At 43.4% G+C, this 19,044-nt stretch overlaps 1 protein-coding gene across 1 annotated transcript in view; it reads right to left on the bottom strand.

Annotated features, from left to right (window-relative positions):
* Nucleotides 1-19,044, bottom strand: part of LOC135219456 (26S proteasome non-ATPase regulatory subunit 6-like) — a 97,608-nt gene that overhangs the window by 19,691 nt on the left and 58,873 nt on the right. Inside the window, exon 6 of the mRNA XM_064256248.1 lies at nucleotides 2,660-2,832. Coding sequence (XP_064112318.1) covers nucleotides 2,660-2,832 — 173 coding nt within the window. The remainder of the gene's footprint in view (nucleotides 1-2,659; nucleotides 2,833-19,044) is intronic.

The raw sequence follows: 19,044 nt of genomic DNA, 5'->3' as shown, positions 1-19,044 counted from the left end.
GAACCCAGAGTAGGGTATTAGTTTCTTAACAGCTTTCATACAAATTACCAAAGTAGGGTATAAGTTTCTTAACAGCTTTCATACAAGCTTTCATACAAATTACCAAAGTAGGGTATAAGTTTCTTAACAGCTTTCATACAAATTACCAAAGAAGAATTACTACCAAAAAATGTCCCACCAAAAATAGGCTGAGATGACTCATACTTTTAGATACAGAAAAGGCACTTGATAAGAGTAACAAGACAAATAATTGTAGAAGGTTCATTAGTTAGTGATGTTACTCTCCCTTAAGAGTCAAGTGAAGAAAGAGGCAGGAGCATAAGAAAAACTGGAAATATGAAAGAGGCTAAAATGGTGTGCAGCTGCTGCTTCAAGCAAAATTAATGGCAGAATTGTAAGAAGAAGTTAACAGATTGTTTGAAAGGTGGAAGAATGGAATGGAAAAGAGAACTGAAGATTTATATAAACAAAAAGGTTATAGTGACTGGAAAGGAGGAAAGGGAAAAAGTACCCATATGATTGGTGTAGAAAAGGTGTGAGGATAATTCTCTTCTAAGCATAACTAAGTTAAAAGATAGTCAGGATTAAGGGATGTGCAAGCGGCCAAATTTAGAGAAATTATAAAAAATTATTTTTTGACAGTTGATGTCCAAATAAGCCCATCCTGAAATATTACTGCTCAAAAAAATGTTTCAGAAGTTTAATGAATACTGTTAATTTTTTTGACCCAGTGAGCAACAAATTATCCCAAGACTTTTATAATGTACTAAAATGGCTTTCTTTAAATTAAACAGTTTAAGATAGAAGATAAAATATAGGCATTCCTATTTCAATTTTTCTGCAAAAATAAGATAGAGCTGCAAAATCCAATTTTTACAATGTTTTGCATTGTGACTTACACATTACTGTTCAAATCATTAAACAAGTTGTGTAAAGATATAAACAAATATTTGAGATGTAAGCAGTAGGAATCACTCAACAGGAACTTTCTTTAGGAGGAAAACAAAATTAATGAGAGGAAACGATATAAGCTCCAGGTACACTTTGATATTTTGTATATAGTGACGACTGTTTAATTACTAATGTTTATGTTTTGCGTAGTATTGTAATTTGTGTGCTCACTTGTAAATTATATCATTTATCCTATTAATTCTATAAAATTCCACTTGTTTTCTGATTTATTGTACCATTTATATGATTTGACCATTTAGCTTGTTTCCTATGTTATGAAACTATAGCTATAATTTTCAGGTGATAAACAAAACAAGAGAAAGCATTTTTTCAATATGATGATTATAAAACTATCCATATATTTAAGAATAAAATCAGCTTTCTATCTATCAAGAGTTGCAAAGTTATTACAAAATAGGCAATTATTTCTCTTTTCGTCATTTCTTCAAAACTTAAAATCCAAAGAAGTCAAAATCTATCTCTCAAACAAAGGCAGCATGAAATTCAATGAAAACCCTAGGGTTTGTGGTACTATATTGATGGAAATCATCATTAGAAAAATATTCTGGGTTGCATATATAATCATAAATCTTAAATCTTAGCTGTACTTTATATAAAATACATAAACCCAGAGCTTTAATTTTTTTATTTTTTTATGCCAGAAATGTATTATATACATAAGAAAATGGGGAAGAGAGTTAAGAACCCTGTTGTGGTACTGGAAAATCTGAACAAGGGTAGAAGATTTCTATTATCTTTGGGACAGTGAACAGTGAAGCAGATGATGATGATAAAAAATGCTCTCTCTGATAGCATATCTCCATTTGCATTTTTATTCTGAGATTCATCTGCTTTTCACCCTTCCTCTGCATTTAGTGCCTTATATAATTTCTTCTCTCCAAAGTATTTAATGACTGCTGAACGTCCCAAGGGTAGAGAGACAGCAAAGATTTATGATAGGTGCATATGCCTGTACTAATGTGTTCAGCACACATGGACACAACAAAGAAAATGGAAAATTTGAAAAGGGGTGACCACGAGATGTTCAAATTCATGGCAGAACTATGGTAGGAAGACTGCTTTAAATGTAAGGAGCTGGCTGAGATGTGGTATCCTGGGGATGAGAGAGAGAGAGAGAGAAGAGAGAGAGAGAGAGAGAGAGAGAGAGAGAGAGAGAGAGAGAGAGAGAGAGAGAGAGAGAAGTAGCAAACAAATACCTAAAAAAGGCCATGAAATCATGGAATTGGAGTTCAGGCAGAAAGTGGTAAAGACAGGGAAGAGAAAAAATTTCATTTCTACCCAAAGGCAAAAGAGTATGTAAGAGCATTTACTACGATGATAATTTTAAGTCTTCATTTTGGGAATTATTTTGAGCATTGTTTTGTAGTGTTGATCATCATCATCATCATCCTCATCCTCATCATCAATGCATGATATGAGGCAACAGTCATTTCTAACAATATGACATTATTTCTGGTGTACCTACGAACACCAATATTTTATGGTTCTGAATTGAAATACATTTTTTTCTTACAAGTTCACTTTATGGAAATCAATTATAATAGTATATGAATAATATTATATGTATCCTAAAAACAGCTTTTATTCCTTAATATCAAAGTATTTTTAATGATGTTCAACTACAAAAGCAATATATATACGTATACAGTATAAAAAATAAGACAGATGGTAAAAATATTTTACTTACCAAGTTTCTGGAAGAAGGTATGGTACTGACATTCATACAGTGATAAAAGGTAAGTCCTAAGGTCTTCTGAAGAATGGAGAACTTCCTGGATCTCAGAGCCTTTCACAACTTTAGTTCGTAAATCATTACGAGGTAGTGCAATCATGCAAACCAAAACAGTGTACCCCACAAATCTGCAAAAATATTATGAAGATGGAATACCCACAACTGTGCAAGTTTACAATCAAGAAACACCTGAAAATCTCAGTTTCAACATTTCATAATATACAGGTCAATTATTTTTCTAATAGCTTACAAGAGAGACAAGCAGCAAGAAGGCTCATTCAGTCATATGTTTTGTTTTCTTTCGACTAGTTAGAACACAGAATGTCTGAGGAACTTGTAGATATGCCAACCATTCACTTTTGTTAAACTGGAATATGCAGTGTCAATGTGCAGATCTAGCAACAGAATATGTTCTTTAAATTATTGGGTTTTCTAACATGAAAAACTGATTACTAATTATAAACAACTCCTAAAGTGAGAGGATACCAAAGGTGACAATGTAATAATAAGTACATCATAATGTAGGGCAGTTTAAATAAAACAAATAAACTGTACTTCTAGACTTTCCTATGAATCACCCAAAGGATTTATAGCAGACCCCCTTTTTTGCAGGTTTTTGCAGGGATAGGTTCTGAAACCCACTGAGGAAATGCAAAATCCCTCTCAGAATGCTTTTAACTGCCAAATACCCTGTATCTGTTAAACTAGAAAGCTTATAACTGCCTATTTTAACAGTTCATTGCCCAACTTAACACTTCAAAACCAAAATATACCTCAAACTATCATTCCAAAATACCCCAATACAATTTCAAAGCCATATTAAAACATTATGTACCTGCCTACAACTGTTACTCTTAAGTATCCCCTATAATTCAGACAAGCACATTTTCCTTAGCCTAACATAACTTTGTGCATCGTCTGCTGCACTGCGCATATTGTACAGACATTTTATTCATATTTTGCTGTTGTAAGATGATTTTGAAATATTTACTGTACAGTATTTTAATTTCTTGGCTCACATTGTACTCGGCCTAATCACTTTGTCACTAGTCCTCACCATCTCCCATAAATTTATTGAAAAATTCTTGTTCTTTCATTCTATTTCTCTATTAGTACACTGTACTACATCCTTTAAAGTAAAAACACAGCAAAATATGAATAAAAAGTTATTTCGCATACAAAATCCAATTATACTGTATTATACTGATCCAATCACAATAAAAATATTTAAAATCCGAATTTTATGCGCAGACAGCTCAATCGACCCTTGGATATTTGATAAACAGTCCACATGATTATATCCCTATATGTATAGAATTCAGAAATGCTAACAGTTAAAAAAAAATTTTATCCAAATATATTCAAAATAACTGACAATGAATGTCATGTTTTGGAAACGCATTGTGGTGGGATCACAAGCAAGCAAATCTCCCCACAGTTACTTTAGTCATACAGACTATCAAACTTTCCCCTCTGCCACACTTTCCCCTTTACAATAATATTTGCCAACAGGACAATTGCTTCACCGACAGACACAAACACAACTCAACAACACAGCAAATCACTGCACAGACAAACACCAACAACATCAAAACAACAACCTTGCAAGTCCACATCCAATCACAACACCACGAAATCACAACAGCTCACCAACAACACCACCACAACTCACAAGCTCAACAACCTTCCAACTATACAAGCCCGACAGCCTTCAAGCACCAGCTCAACAACCTTCCAAACAATAACAATAACAACTTCAGAAAATCACAATTTGAAGTAAATTGTATTTTTCCTAACCGGTTGTAAGCTTTCGAACAAGGTAGTTCGGTAGTAACTGCTTGTCCGATGGTTGGGAGTCCTGCCCGACTGGAGGTAAACATTCCACTTTGCTTTAGGCCCAGGAACAGAGTGAGGGATGGCATGAGGTTGGACTATGTGTAAAGGACCTCAGGTTTGTATAGTTAGGAAAAATACAATTTACTTCAAATTGTGATTTGTTCCGACACATAATACAAACCATCAGTCCTTTACATATGGAAGACTCACTTATTGGTGGGTGGAATCCGAGACTTATGAACAGACTGGTGTTCATCCGACCTTGGTTCCCTCCCTGGTTGTAAGAGCAGAGGGAGGGATCCTAGCCTCTGTCTAACTGATCAGTGTGTGCACTGCGGGATCAGTGGTCAGACCTCTGGACCAAATTCATAAGAGGGAGGCAAGCGTGCCTCTTATGAATAGCAAGCAGGAGGTAGATCCTACACAAGAGCCAATATAAAGTCTTGGGTTTGTCTCTTGTTGGCATCCACTCCAACTCCCTCCCCCTGTTAGGGAAGTGGCGGATAAACGCTTCCATCCCTAATGAAAGGGATAGAAAGGGGCTCAGTAATGTAGCTCACCTACATCGACATCCTGTCCAGCGTGATGACAACCGCCACCCTCTGCCCGCAGGGAGAGGGAAGAGAAGCCAGTCACACTCTCATTCACTCTTCCATTCATGCAGTCTCACAGGATGAGATGCTATCTTGTCTGGCAAGGGAGCTGGGTAAGCTACACAACTTGTTGAGCAGCCACCACGGGTCCCAAGGAAAAAGTGTCCAAAGACCTGTGAGCGATATCCCGAAGGTAGAAAGAGGTGAAGGTGGGAAAGCAAGGGTTGGACCAATACCTGTGACTTTGTGGGCTCTTGGACGAAGGGTACTGGTGTCGTCACTCCTGTCTGAAGAGTACGCCTTCCGGATTACCTCACAAAGCCAGAAAGAAATAGTGTTCTTGGACACTTCTTTCTTGGTAACCCTGGTGCTAACAAAGAGGCATCAACACTCAGGCCTGAGGTGGCGAGTTCTCTTCAGATAGCGCTATAGCACCCTCACAGGACAAAGCAGCATCTCATCCGCATCATTGTTGGTGAAGTCTTTCAGGGAGGGGATCATGAAGGACTCGAACCAGTCGTCAGGGACCGAAGGGTTCTGAGTCTTCGCTACGAAGTCCAGGACGAAATCGAGTGTCACCAATCCCCATCCCCTTGAGTGCTTAACATCGAAGGAAAGATCGCGAGGTTCCCTACTCTCTTTGCTGATGCCACGGCCAGCAGAAAGACGGTCTTGAGGGTCAGATCCCTGTCTGACGACTCCTGGAGCGGCTCAAAAGGTCTGCGAGTCAAGCTCCTAAGTACGAGAGTCACACGTTCTACCCTGGGAGCCTGAGTTCCCTGAGTGGAGCAAGACCTCTCAAAGCTCTTCATCAGGAGTGAGATTTCCATGGAAGTGGATATGTCCACTCCTCACAGTTTAAGGACTAGGGCCAGAGCGGCTCTGTAGCCTTTAACTGCGGAGACGGAGAGGAGCTTCTCTTGGCGAAGGAAGACGAGGAAATCCGCTACCTGCTGAAGAGTGGCTCTGAGTGGAGAGAGACCCCGTCCATGACACCAACCACAGAAGACGGACCACTTTCCCTGGTACACTGCTGCAGAGGACTGTCTGAGGTACCCTGCCATCTCTGTTACTGCTCGGCGAGAAAAGCCTCTCGCTCGCAAGAGATGGTGGATAACCGCCAGCCGTGAAGACACAGGGACTGAACTGCTCGGTGGTACCATTCCACCTTTGGTTGGCACAGGAGGTTGTGCCAGGGGGGGAATCTCTCGCAGTGCCTTGGAGAGAAGAGCCAGTTGGTCCAGATACCAAACGGCCTGAGGTCATTTGGGTGACACCAGAATCAGACAGACGGGGAAAAGGCGTAGACGAGAAGGTTGTCCCATGGGTGCTGAAACGCATCCTCTGCAGCTGCCCATGGGTCCGGCACGACTGAGAAGAAAACCTTGAGTTTTCTGTTGTTCCGGGTGGTGAACAGATCCACGACTGGACGCCCCCACAGGTCGAAGAGCACTTTCCGCCACGTCTGGGTGAAGAGACCATTCGGTCCCAATCATCTGATTCCGATGGCTGAGCTTGTCTGCCACTACATTCCTCTTCCCTGGAATGTATCTGGCTGACAGCTACTGCCCACTCGTGCACCTGCATAGTCAACTGGTGCAACGGGAGGGACACCAGGCCCCCCGTTTGTTGAAGTATGCCACTACCGTGGTGGTGTCGCTCATCAACACCACTGAGTGTCCCCCATCACTCGTTCCTGGATGTTGATGTGAAGATGCTTGTCGTGATGGTCCCACACACCTGAAACCAGCAACTCCTCCAGGTGTGCACACAACCCTTGGTCAATGCGTCTGAGAACAGCAGCATCTCCAGAGGGAGAGTGTGGAGAGGCACTCCTATTACGAGGTTCCTGTCGTCCAGCTACCAGGCTAGGTCCTGCCTCACCTCCTCCGTGAGAGGGACGGGGAGGTATGGCGGGTCTCTTGCCTGTGACCAACACTCCAGACTGCAGGTGAAGACGCTCGTGAGGAACTAACTTCTCTAGAGACGACAGGTGACCAATCACGACCTGCCACTGCTGAGCTGACTGTTCCTGTCAAGACAGGAACCATCCGGCGGCCTCCCTGAACCTGCTGATCCGTAAGTCTGCAGGGAAGACTCGTGCTGCTACCGAGTCGATCAGCATGCCCAGGTACTTCATCCTCTGCTTGGTCTCGAGATCTGACTTCTCGAAGTTCACCACGATCCCCAGACCGCGGCAGAATCCGAGGAGTCGATCCCTGTCCTGCAGCAACTGCGAGCAGGAGCTCGCCAGGACCAGCCAATAGTCGAGTTACCTCAAGAGACGTATCCCGACCGAATGGGCCCAAGCTGACACCAGCGTGAACACCTGTGGGGCGGTTGAGAGACCGAAGCAAAGTGCCCGGAGTTGGTACACTGTCCTGTTGAGGATGAAGTGGAGGTACTTCCTGGAGGACTGGTGGATGGGTATTTGGAAATACACATCCTTCAGGTCCACCGAAAGCATGAAGTCGTTCTCCCTGATGGAATCGAGCGCGAAGCATGCCGTTTCCATCGTGGACCGAGTCTGGTGAACGAATCAGTTCAAGGGAGAGAGATCTATCACCGGGCGCCAGGCCCCCAATGACTTCTCCGTCAAGAAAAGTCGGCTGTAGAAACCCAGCAACTGATCTCGTACGACCTCCACAGCTTGCTTGCTCAGCATGCCCTCCACTTCTTGCCGAAGCACTACGTCCCTGGCAGAACCGGGAACGTACATCTGTAGATGGACCAGGTGTGAAGTGAGGGGTGGCCGCGACTTGAAGGGTAGTAGATATCCCTCCCGAAGGACATCCACTATCCAGGTCTCGGCTCCATAGTGCAGCCAAGTTGCCCAATGGCTCGCCAGGCACCCCCCACTTCCAGCAGCAGGTGAGGGGGAACGCAGTCCCTAGCATTTCCCCTTCTTCAACTCCAACTTCCTCTTCGCGGATCCTCCTCGGGAGAAGGAGGTCTGGGAGGAGGGCTGACGCTCGTTCCTTACAGAAGAAGTCAAAGGCTGGGTCTTTCCTCTCGGCCTCGACGAGAAAGACATCTTGGCCGCAGAGGAAGAGCTAGCCAAGCACCGAGGCTTGGCCGCAGCAACTCGAGACTGCCCAGAAGCCTTCAAGACTGCCTGGTGTACTAGGCGGTCACTGTCTTCAGTGTGCCGCTGTTCCACCACAGCGTCCACCATCTCTCTAGGGAAGAGAGAGGAGGAACCCAGCAATGGTCCGTTCCTAAGACCCAGTGCTGCCTCACGCCCTGCCGACCTAGTCACTCGAGTGAGGACTGCATCCCGACATCTCATTACCAGGTTGGCCCACAGGTTGGCCGTCTGGTGGGCGAGGTAGGAAATGGCCCTACCTCCAGACTGACACAGTCTCCCGAACACCAGGTCCCCTTCGGGAGTGATGTGTCCCAAGGAGGCCGTGACTCTGGACACTGAGGGACCACAGGTCCAGCCAGGAGACTGCTTGGAATGCTGCCATGGCAGTTGCTTCCAAGGCCTGTGCCTCTTGCTGCGAGAACCAGAGATTCTCAGACAGCAGGTGGAGAGGCACCCCTGGAGTTAGCCTAGCTATCTCCGGGTTAACTTGGTTGGGCGGCAGCGCATCCTCCGATGGCATGTAGAAACGCCGCTGTCGTGGTAGAGGAGGGGGAAGCAACTTGGTCGGCCTGCTGGATCTAAACGATCCCTTCTGTCTGGAGATGAGAGAGTTCACTTGGCCCAGCACACTGTAGGCCAAGGAGGACCAGGGCAGACCCACCGTCGTCCTGGGTTCCTTCTTAGACCCCCAAAACGACTCCAGCCTCAATGGAGTCGTCGTACCTTGAGGTCGTTGTGCTGACGAACCAGCAGGAGCAGCCACGTCAGACCCCTTTTGGTCTCCTCCAACCACTTGGGCGTACGATCTGCTCAGTCCCAAGACCGTGCCAGGCTCTTAGGCCCTCATGACGGGACCGTGAGGAGTCGCCTCGCTCCTCCCGGTGTAGCCCGAGGAAGTTGAAGGGATAGGAGAGGAAGACCTGACGCTCCCCCTCTGCCTACCAGCAGAGCCGGTGGGCTGGGAGGACTGCAGGTGATCACCAACCAGTGGTGGCGATCGAGCTGGAGGTCTAGTCCCGTGGTCTCCCTGGGGAGAACCCCTGGACTGAGGATGGTAGCGACGGTCCCGAGTGTCAGGAGAGCTACTACATGTCAAGTGATCCGTCCGGTCCCAGTGGGAGAGACGGTCGGGAGACCGGTAGAGTCAACTGGCGTGGTGGGAGCGTGCACTGTCCTCTTGACGCGTCACGGTACCTGGCCCAGCCGAGACTGGGTCTGGTGACCATGGGGACCTCTTCCTAGCCTCAGCCCGCAGACGATCCGGTGGGACCATCGCGTCAACCCTGGGAACCGAGGGATCGCTGCGAGAGCGATCATTGGTCTGGCAGGAGTCGCCTGAGCGACTGCCACCAGTCTTCCACTCCATGCCTGGGTCCTGCTGGTGAGCAGGCTCAGTGGTCTAGACCCTGTCGGTGACCGGTGCAGTGGCAGAGCCTCTGGCACCAGAAAAGGTACCGGCGGCAGCCGATACCCCTCCGGTTCCCATCTTCTTCTTCCTTGCGGAAGGAGAGATGGGCCCCATTCCCGAAGGAACAGGAGGACCAGTGGAAGTCCCAACTGGGGCAGACCCTTAGAAGTCTCTGAGCGAGACTTCTTGGGGAAGGGAGGCCACCTTCTTCTTCCTCGGCTGTGAGGCCTTGGAAGTCAAAGGGGAAGGGGCGGCAGCAGACGACGACGAAGAAGACGATGAAACCTTCCTCTTCTTCCTGGACCTCTTCTTCGTCAGCTTCCTCAAGACGTCAGGTCCTCCATCCAGGAAGGAGCTGGGGTAGTTGCTGAAGCAACACGGCCCAGGTGCACCTGTCCGGAGGAACCTGCAGTGGGAGCAGCAACACCAAGGGCGGGAACAGAGACAGCAGGATCTGGAACTGGAGCGGCGACGACAGGAACTAGTACTGGTGGGCGGTCGAGCAGTGAACTCTTCGGGCACTCGAAGTCAGGGGCTGGGGCAAGGACTGCTCGAGGTCTCCACCTGCGGCGGCAGTCACACCTGAGGAGGCAAGAGTTGGGTTAGTGTGTGTGTGTGCGTTTTCCCCGCTCGCCTGGGGGGGGGGGGGTGTTTCCCCTCTACCCGGGGGGTCCCCCCCTACCCGGGAGGGGAGAGAGTTCCCACCCTGAGTGGATGGAAGACCCCAAGTACAACTGAAGGTCGGGGTGCCGTGCCCCCTCCTCTGCGCTCGACAGGTCAAGCGAAGAGGCGGAATGCGACACGTCCCCCTAAGGGGAAGGAGCCATGGGAGGGAGCTGGCTAGGAGGGAGGAAAGAAGACGTGTCCGTAACCAAAGGTGTCGCTGGAGAGCTTTCCGACGACACCTTGGCCGATTTACACGCTTTCTTCCTTCCCTCGTAGCGCCCCCACCATACATAGATCACAAGTATCGGTCCGAGAGCATTCTCGCCCTCGGCACTGAGTACATAAAGCATGAGGGTCCACACACTCTAAGGACCTGAAGGCCCCACTCTTACGACCCTCCACACCAGGGCATAGTCTCCGGCTGGCTGGGGGGCAGGAGGGTCTCTCCGTTGCGTGGCTTTACATGGTCAATCACCAGATGATCACAAATAACAATGAAAAAGGAATTAATAGCACTTACAAACACACTCCAAGTACTACAGAAATAGAGAGCATTCACAAAAGCACTTCGTAATTGAAGATAGAAAAGCATACGATGATGGCGACAGAGCAGTGAAAAACATGTCTGTCTCTGACGGCGGCCGAAAGCAAAGTGGAATGTTTACCTCCAGTCGGGCGGGACTCCCGACCGTCAGACAAGCAGTTACTACCGAACCACCTTGTTCAAAAGCTTACAACTGGTCCAGCTGCCGCAGTAAGTACGTATATTCCATATGTAAAGGACCGATGGTTTTTATTACGTGCCGGAACAAACCACAATACAACTGACCATCACTACTATATTCCAAAAGACCACTCCAACTCTCCACTGGCCATCACAAACTCTGTTAACTAACTCTCCGCAACAGACTTCTATATGCTTACGCCCACTGTCAAACCACTCCTCATTATCCATCTACCACTTACGATCTCTCTCTCTCTCTCTCTCTCTCTCTCTCTCTCTCTCTCTCTCTCTCTCTCTTCAGAAAAACACATCCGAAATTACATACTATCACATAGCAACATGAAACATCAAACACACAAAAACATTAAAACTCTCAACCCAAAGATGCGCTCGCTCTCTCTCTCTCTCTCTCTCTCTCTCTCTCTCTCTCGCAACCCTCAAAGATGTTGTCAAATGTAACTATACCATTATCACTCCTCCATATTACCTCCCCCATTACATTTGACATCTTACACTCGTGACACCCACACTAAATTGCTTTCTGCAACACCCAAGGATGCTCGGATGTAGGCCCCCTGGATCTTGTTTAAGGACCCTCATACACTCTCAGTTACATCGTCATTCATTTCTAAACCACTTTCATTCAAATTCCCATTATCTCCCTCACTAATATCCTACCAAACCTCATTCACTACTTCATCGCCATCTTCTAGCTCTGGTTCCAACTCCCTTAATTCTACTATCCAACCACTCGGTTCATCCATACTTCTATCAAACTCTTGCAAAGCTTTATCCATACTATCAACTACCTCCTTACTACTCGATTTCCTTCCCACTGAAGTCTCACTTTTCCCTGTTAATTCAAACCCACATACACTAAAAGTATCATTCATTCCCTCAAAGTCATCACCCACCTTAATTCTTTTTCTCAACTCATCATACTTCCAATCATCATTTTCTTTCCCGCTACCTGTCATCACCTGCTGTACCTTAACATTTCTTTCGTCGTCCGCATTCACCAACGTATATAACAATCCTACACAGTCATCTTCATGTATACCCCGCACTCTCTTTTTCCTAACACTTGGCAACGAGGTTAAAAATCTGAGGATTCTCCATATCTAAAATCCCGTCGTATACATGCAAGCTCGCTCTCACCAACTTCTTCGCATCCACACCCTCAACCATATATTCACACTTGTCATCATTGACAATCCAAAGACTATCTGACCACAAAACTATCAGAGTAACAACTTCTCCAACTTCTCGCAGCACTATTACACTCTCTCGCGACCAACAGCGGCCCCTTCCATATTTTACTGTTCACCCCTCCATCCCTATCCAAGTACAACTATCCACATACATTCCCTTTCATATGCAATTCAATCATATTTGTGCTCGGACAGATCACCATCCCACCCTTCGATTTCTATATTTTCACGCAACATTCCCACCATAGGCATACCTAAATTTCCTATTCCTCGTACCTCCCCTTTACATTTCCTAATTTCACACTCACTCTGCAACTTGTCACATCCATTCTTAAAAAGAATATTGACAATGCACTAGGTAGTATCAATTAAAGCAACCAACATATGCCTTTGCACCTTACTTTTACACTCACATTCATGAGCTCTATCCCCAAACCCTTTTTCATGCAACAATCCTTCACGCACATGCATCACTCTTACTGCCCGCTTAACAAAGGACCCACCCAACTGAATCCTCTTTATACCTAGTTTCCCACATTCCCAACCTGACTCATCCTCTTTCACCTACACACTCGCTACATGACCATCCATTCCACATTCGACACATTTTGCACACAGTTCCTTACACATCCTAGCATAATGCCCATTCTTTCCACAATTACCACAAACCTCGTTCACACGAGTACCCAACATCCACTCACTATATGCCCTACCAGCCCACACCTGTAACTATTAACCCTTAAACGCCGGAGCGGTATTTTAAAAATCGTCTCCCGTATGCCGGCGGCGTTCGCGAGTGAGTGCCGAAGCGGAAAAAATGTTTTTTTCAAAAAATCACAGCACGCTTAGTTTTCAAGATTGAGTTCATTTTTGGCTCGTTTTTTTGTCATTGCCTGAAGTTTAGTATGCAACCATCAGGAATGAAAAAAATATCATTATCATATATAAATATTGGGATATATAACACAAAAAATCACAGCACGCTTAGTTTTCAAGATTGAGTTCATTTTTGGCTCGTTTTTTTGTCATTGCCTGAAGTTTAGTATGCAACCATCAGGAATGAAAAAAATATCATTATCATATATAAATATTGGGATATATAACAGAGCGAAAAAAAATTTCATAAATAATTGTATACAAATCGCGCTGTGAGCAAAACGGTTAAAGCTAACAAGTTAATTTTTTTCGTTATATTGTACACTAAATTGCGATCATTTTGGTATATAGTATATAACAATTATTAAAATAAAACGATCAAGGCAACACAGAGAAAATATTATCACAAAATGATGCATGAATTCGTAACGCGCGGACATAAAAATAAAAAAAATAAAAAGTTTTCAAAAATTCCCCATAAATCGAAATATTGTGCTAGAGACTTCCCGTTTGTTGCAAAATGAAGGTAATTAATTGAATATTACTAGACTGTAAGTGTTGTAGCTTACAATTGCAGTTTTTTACCATTTCGGTCAAGTTAAAGTTGGCCGAAGGATGAATTTTTTCTATCGTTATTTATATGAAAATATTTCAAAACTGATAAAAGCTACAACCATGGGTTGTTTTTCGTTGTATTTTACGTGAAATTGCGCACATTTTCATATATAAAACTTTATGTAAAAGCTAATTTAAAATTTTGCAAAAATTACGAAAATCGGACAAAAAATTTATGATTTTTTCGGAAGAGTTACCGCGCGGACGTGAGGAAAAAGATTATTTCATAAATTCAACATAAATCAAAATATTGTGTTAGAGACTTCCAATTTGTCGCAAAATAAAGGTAAATATTTGAATATTACTAGAATGTAATAGTTTAAGCTTACAATTGCGTCTTTTTACCATTTCGGTCGAGTCAAAGTTGACCGAAGGTTGAAATTTTGGCACATCATTATTTATATGAAAATATTTCAAAACTGATAAATGCTACAACCATGGGTTGTTTATTGTTGTATTCTACATGAAATTGCACACATTTTCATATATAAAACTTTACGTAACGGCTAATTGAAAATGGTGCAAACATTACGACAATCGGACAAAAAAATTTCTGATTTTTTTTGGAAGAGTTACCGCGCGGACATAAGGAAAATGTTTTTTTTTTCATAAATTCACCATAAATCGAAATATTGTGCTAGAGACTTCCAATTTGTTGCAAAATAAAGGTAAATGGTTGAATATTACTAGAATGTAAGTTTTAGCTTACAATTGCGTTTTTTGACCATTTCGGTTGAGTCAAAGTTGACTGAAGGTTGAAATTTCAGCACTTATCGTTATTTATATGAAAATATATCAAAACTGATAAAAGCTACAACCATGGGTTGTTTTTTTGTTGTATTCTACATGAAATTGCACACATTTCCATAAATAAAACTTTATGTAACGGGTAATTTAAATGGTGCAAACATAACGACAATTGGACGAAAAAATTTATGAATTTTTCGGAAGTTACCGCGTGGACGTAAGGAATTTTTTTTTTTTTTCATAAATTCACCATAAATTGAAATATTGTGCCAGAGACTTCCCATTTGTTGCAAAATGAAGGTAAATGATTGAATATTACTAGAATATAAGTTTTTGCTTACAATTGCATTTTTCGACCATTTCGGTAGAGTCAAAGTTGACCGAAGGTTGAAATTTCAGCACTTATCGTTATTTACATGAAAATATTTCAAAACTGATAAAAGCTACAACCATGAGTTGTTTTTAGTTGTATTCTACATGAAATTGCACACATTTTCATATACAATACTCCATGTAACGGCTATTATGAAATGGTGCAAAAATTACGACAAAGTGACGAGATAATTTCTGAGATGTGTCGCTGATGCTTTTCAGTGCGAGGAGAAAGAAATTCGCGCTTGCGCGCCTTGGTAACGATTGTAAACAAAACAACGCCTTGATCCGTAAGCTCCCAGCATCCCCCAAGGCGCGTGATTCAAAAGTTTTCGCCTAGTAGGCCTATAACTATTTTTTGCGAATTTTAAAAAAAACTTTTTTTATATCGACGTACCATACGTACAATAAGCACCCAACAGATAATTTATATCGACGTTTAATACAATCGGCGTTAAAGGGTTAATATCCCTATCTTTCTTACATTTTACTCACTATATGACCAGTCTGCCCACACCCGAAACACGCTCCCAACGCTCAACGATACTCATTCTTCTTATGTCCTTGCTTTCCACATCTATAACACTGCTTTCTCGTTCACAACTAACAGACCTTACTCTTCTAACGCTTGCACTCTGATCTCTATAAGGGTTAACTACACTTACGTCACTTGCTCTAACGTTCCTATCAACCACTTGGTCTGCCATTCGCCTCGCCCCTTCTAAAACTTACTCCCTATAGCTCTTAAAACTCTGGTATACCCTCAGCTACTTCAGTCCTAACACTAACACTTCTACTCTTTTTCATACACCTATCTAGCTCATAATCCTCTACTATTTCTAAAATGTCGTTCCATGTTAAACTTTTCATTCGTCCATCGCATTTTCTCCTTACGCTTTAAATTCGTAAACTCATATACGCTCTCTGGTACAGTCACCAATAACTTCTGCAACTAACTCTTTACACTTATTTAGCCGTTTGTCCCCAAACTTTTTCGTAGCTAATGTTTCCAACCTGCACACATACACTGACAACAACTCACCAATATTCATTCTTGCCTCTTCAAAATCATATTTTCTCCTATATCTAACGGTACTCTTTATCCTCACTGCCTGTTCCACAATCCCGGCTTTCACACTCTCATACGGCACATTTTCTACACTCATCATTACCAAATACAGTCAACAAAAATCCCATCAAAAAGCTACCCAACTCTCTTGTTACCCCCCTACTTAGCCACACGATACTTCTCATATTCCTTAAAAAAGTCCCCTACATCCCTACAACCATATTCCTCGTATCGTGCACATCAGGGTACCTCACTCATTTACAAAGCCTTTCATACTTCCTGCTTACTCTCACTCTCACTTTTGCTACTTCCATTCTGATTCCTCTCAACCTCTTCCAAATACAACAAATCAACTTCCATACTAAATATCCATACTCTTGATTATGCAATCTTACCCTACTTCCTACCTACCTGTTCCCACTCACCACTATCTAAATCACTCTCATTCTGTTCCTTACTCTCAGCCCTTCCCCAGTCTTTAGTCCTAGTCTCATCTTGTCTGTCATCCGTACTAGCCTTCTTTCTCTTAGTCTTCTTCTTTTTCTCAGCCCCCTTCTTAATTTTGTCCTCAGGTTTATCCATATCCTGTGTCTTCCCCTTCTTTCCCTAACTTATCACAACCAAATCACCTTCGTCACTCATACTCTCATCCATTCGCTCTTCCACTTTCTCTACCACTCCTGGCCCGTCACAAGACCCAGTAGGCCTACCTCCTATTGCTCCCTCTCCTATGAATCCCTTCATCATCTCCTGCACTGCATTCACCACTACTTCAAATTTTTTGTCCATTTTCTCAACCATTCTCTCTTCTGCTACTTTCACTTCTTTCATCTCCACTTTTGTACTCCTTAGCAAACCTCTCATTTCCTCTAACTCGCTCTTCAGCTCCTCACACTCTACCCTTAACATCTCTTTCTCCACTTTCAATCACCCTCTCACTTCTCTCTCCAACCTCAATGCCTCCTTCAACTTCTCTACCTCACTCAACCCCTTCCATCCTAGATTTTCTCACCACTCATCCACACTAAACCAATCGTTCTGCAGCTGTCACACCAGCAGTCCCTGTTTGGGCGCCAAAAATTTCTGTGGCGGGATCACAAGCAAGCAAATCTCCCCCCAGTTACTTTAGTTGTACAGACTGTCGAACTTTCCCTCTGCCGAACTTTCCCCTTTACAATACTATTTACCGACAGGACAATTGGTTCACCGACAGACACAAACAAAACTCTCAGATTCACGTACTCATCAGCTATGACTGTCTTCAGTGCGAGAAGCTGTGCTGTCCACTGGATATAGCCTAGTCATCGCGACACAACCTCCGCCGGGAATCACAACACAAATGAAACAACTGAGTATTACAACCATACAGTAACTCAACAACACAACAAATCACTGCCCAGACAAACACCAAACATCAAATCAACCACCTTACAAGTCCACATTCAACCACAACACCAAGAAATCACAAGAGCTCACCAACAACAACACTCAACAACTCGCAAGCTCACAACCTTCCAAATATGCATGCACAACAACCTTCAAGCACCAGCACAACCACCTTCATACACACAATACCAACAACTCAAATAAATCCAGAAAACCACAATACAACTGACCATCACTACTATCTTCCAAAAGACCGGTCCGACTCTCATCTGACCATTGCAGACTCTCTCAACCGACTCTCCGCAACAGGCTCCCATATGCTTATGCCCACCATCAAACCACTCCTCATTATCCATCCACCACTTACAATCTCTCTCTCTCTCTCTCTCTCTCTCTCTCTCTCTCACACATTCTTCAGAAAAACACATATGCACTCACATACTATCACATAGCAACACCAAACATGAAACACGATATATCAAACACACAAAAACATTCACTCTCTCTCATGCAACCCTCAAAGACATTGTCAAATGTAACTACCATTATCACTCCTCCATAGCATCATTTAAAGAAATTTTGTCAGATTCTCCATCACTTTTAATTAACCAAACTAAAATAACATTAAAATATAATTTAATACATAAAATCTAAACTTTATAATAAAGAAAAACCTTTGGTCCAGTCATGTGAGAGCTACATTAATGACCCCAGTAATCTGGTTAAGTAGTTAATAATAATTTCCATCCAGCTACTATACCTGTAGACTGTCCTAATTGATAGGGTGAAATGAGATTATGGTGGCAGCCAGTAGAATCAGCATTTATTAGTCTAATTAGAATGCCTCTATAAAATGAAGGAATGCAATTTCATAATTGCATACTTATCTTGGGTGCATCCACTGGCCATCAAAAAAATCTTTCCCAAGTGATTCATATCCCTTACTATCTCTGCCAGATATTCACACTTTAGTAAAATAAAATCACTAAAATGAATTTAACTATATATTTCAATTACAGTGTATACAGTGAAGCCCCCGTACTCATGGATTTCTCTCTGAAACATATACATACCCCCATTACTCGCGGAAAATTCACCTATTCGCGGTATTTTTCTATGAGAAATCTCAAATACATGTTTTTTTTCTTAATCAATTCATCATAAAATGACAATTTGTCGAAAATTGCATTTTTCCTAACTATACAAACCTGAGGTCCTTTAACAATAGGAAGGTAACTAGCGGCAGCTGGGACGGTCGTAAGCTTCGAACAAGGGGAGAACGGTAGTTAACTGCTTGTCCGATCGTGCGCGCGCCCGCGCGCCCGAGAGGTGAAGAATCACTTTTGCTTTAGGCCCATGCAAAAGTTGCAGGGTGAGGGGTGGCATGAGGTGGGACTATATGTAAAGGACCTCAGGTTTGTATAGTTAGGAAAAATGCAATTTTCGACAAATTGTCATTTGTTCCGATACGTAATACAACCCTCGGTCTTTACAATAGGAGACTCACTTCTTGGTGGGAGGAATCTGAGTCTTTTTGGTGAACAGACTGGTGTTCGTCCAACCCTGGAGTGCCTCCCTGGTCGTAAGCAAGAAGGAGGGATCCAAACCTCTGTCCGATTGATCGGGGTGTGCACCGCAGGATCAATGGTCAGACCTCTGGGCCAAGTACTAAGAGAGAGGCAAGCGATCTCTTCGTACCAGCAAGCAAGAACTTGTTCCTGTTTGCAAGAGACAATCATAAAATGATGT

The sequence above is a fragment of the Macrobrachium nipponense genome, chromosome 1, assembly GCF_015104395.2.
Source record: "Macrobrachium nipponense isolate FS-2020 chromosome 1, ASM1510439v2, whole genome shotgun sequence".
Taxonomy (NCBI): Eukaryota; Metazoa; Arthropoda; class Malacostraca; order Decapoda; family Palaemonidae; genus Macrobrachium; species Macrobrachium nipponense.
Note: the sequence above shows the minus strand (reverse complement) of the source record. Positions and strands in the feature narration are given on the sequence as shown.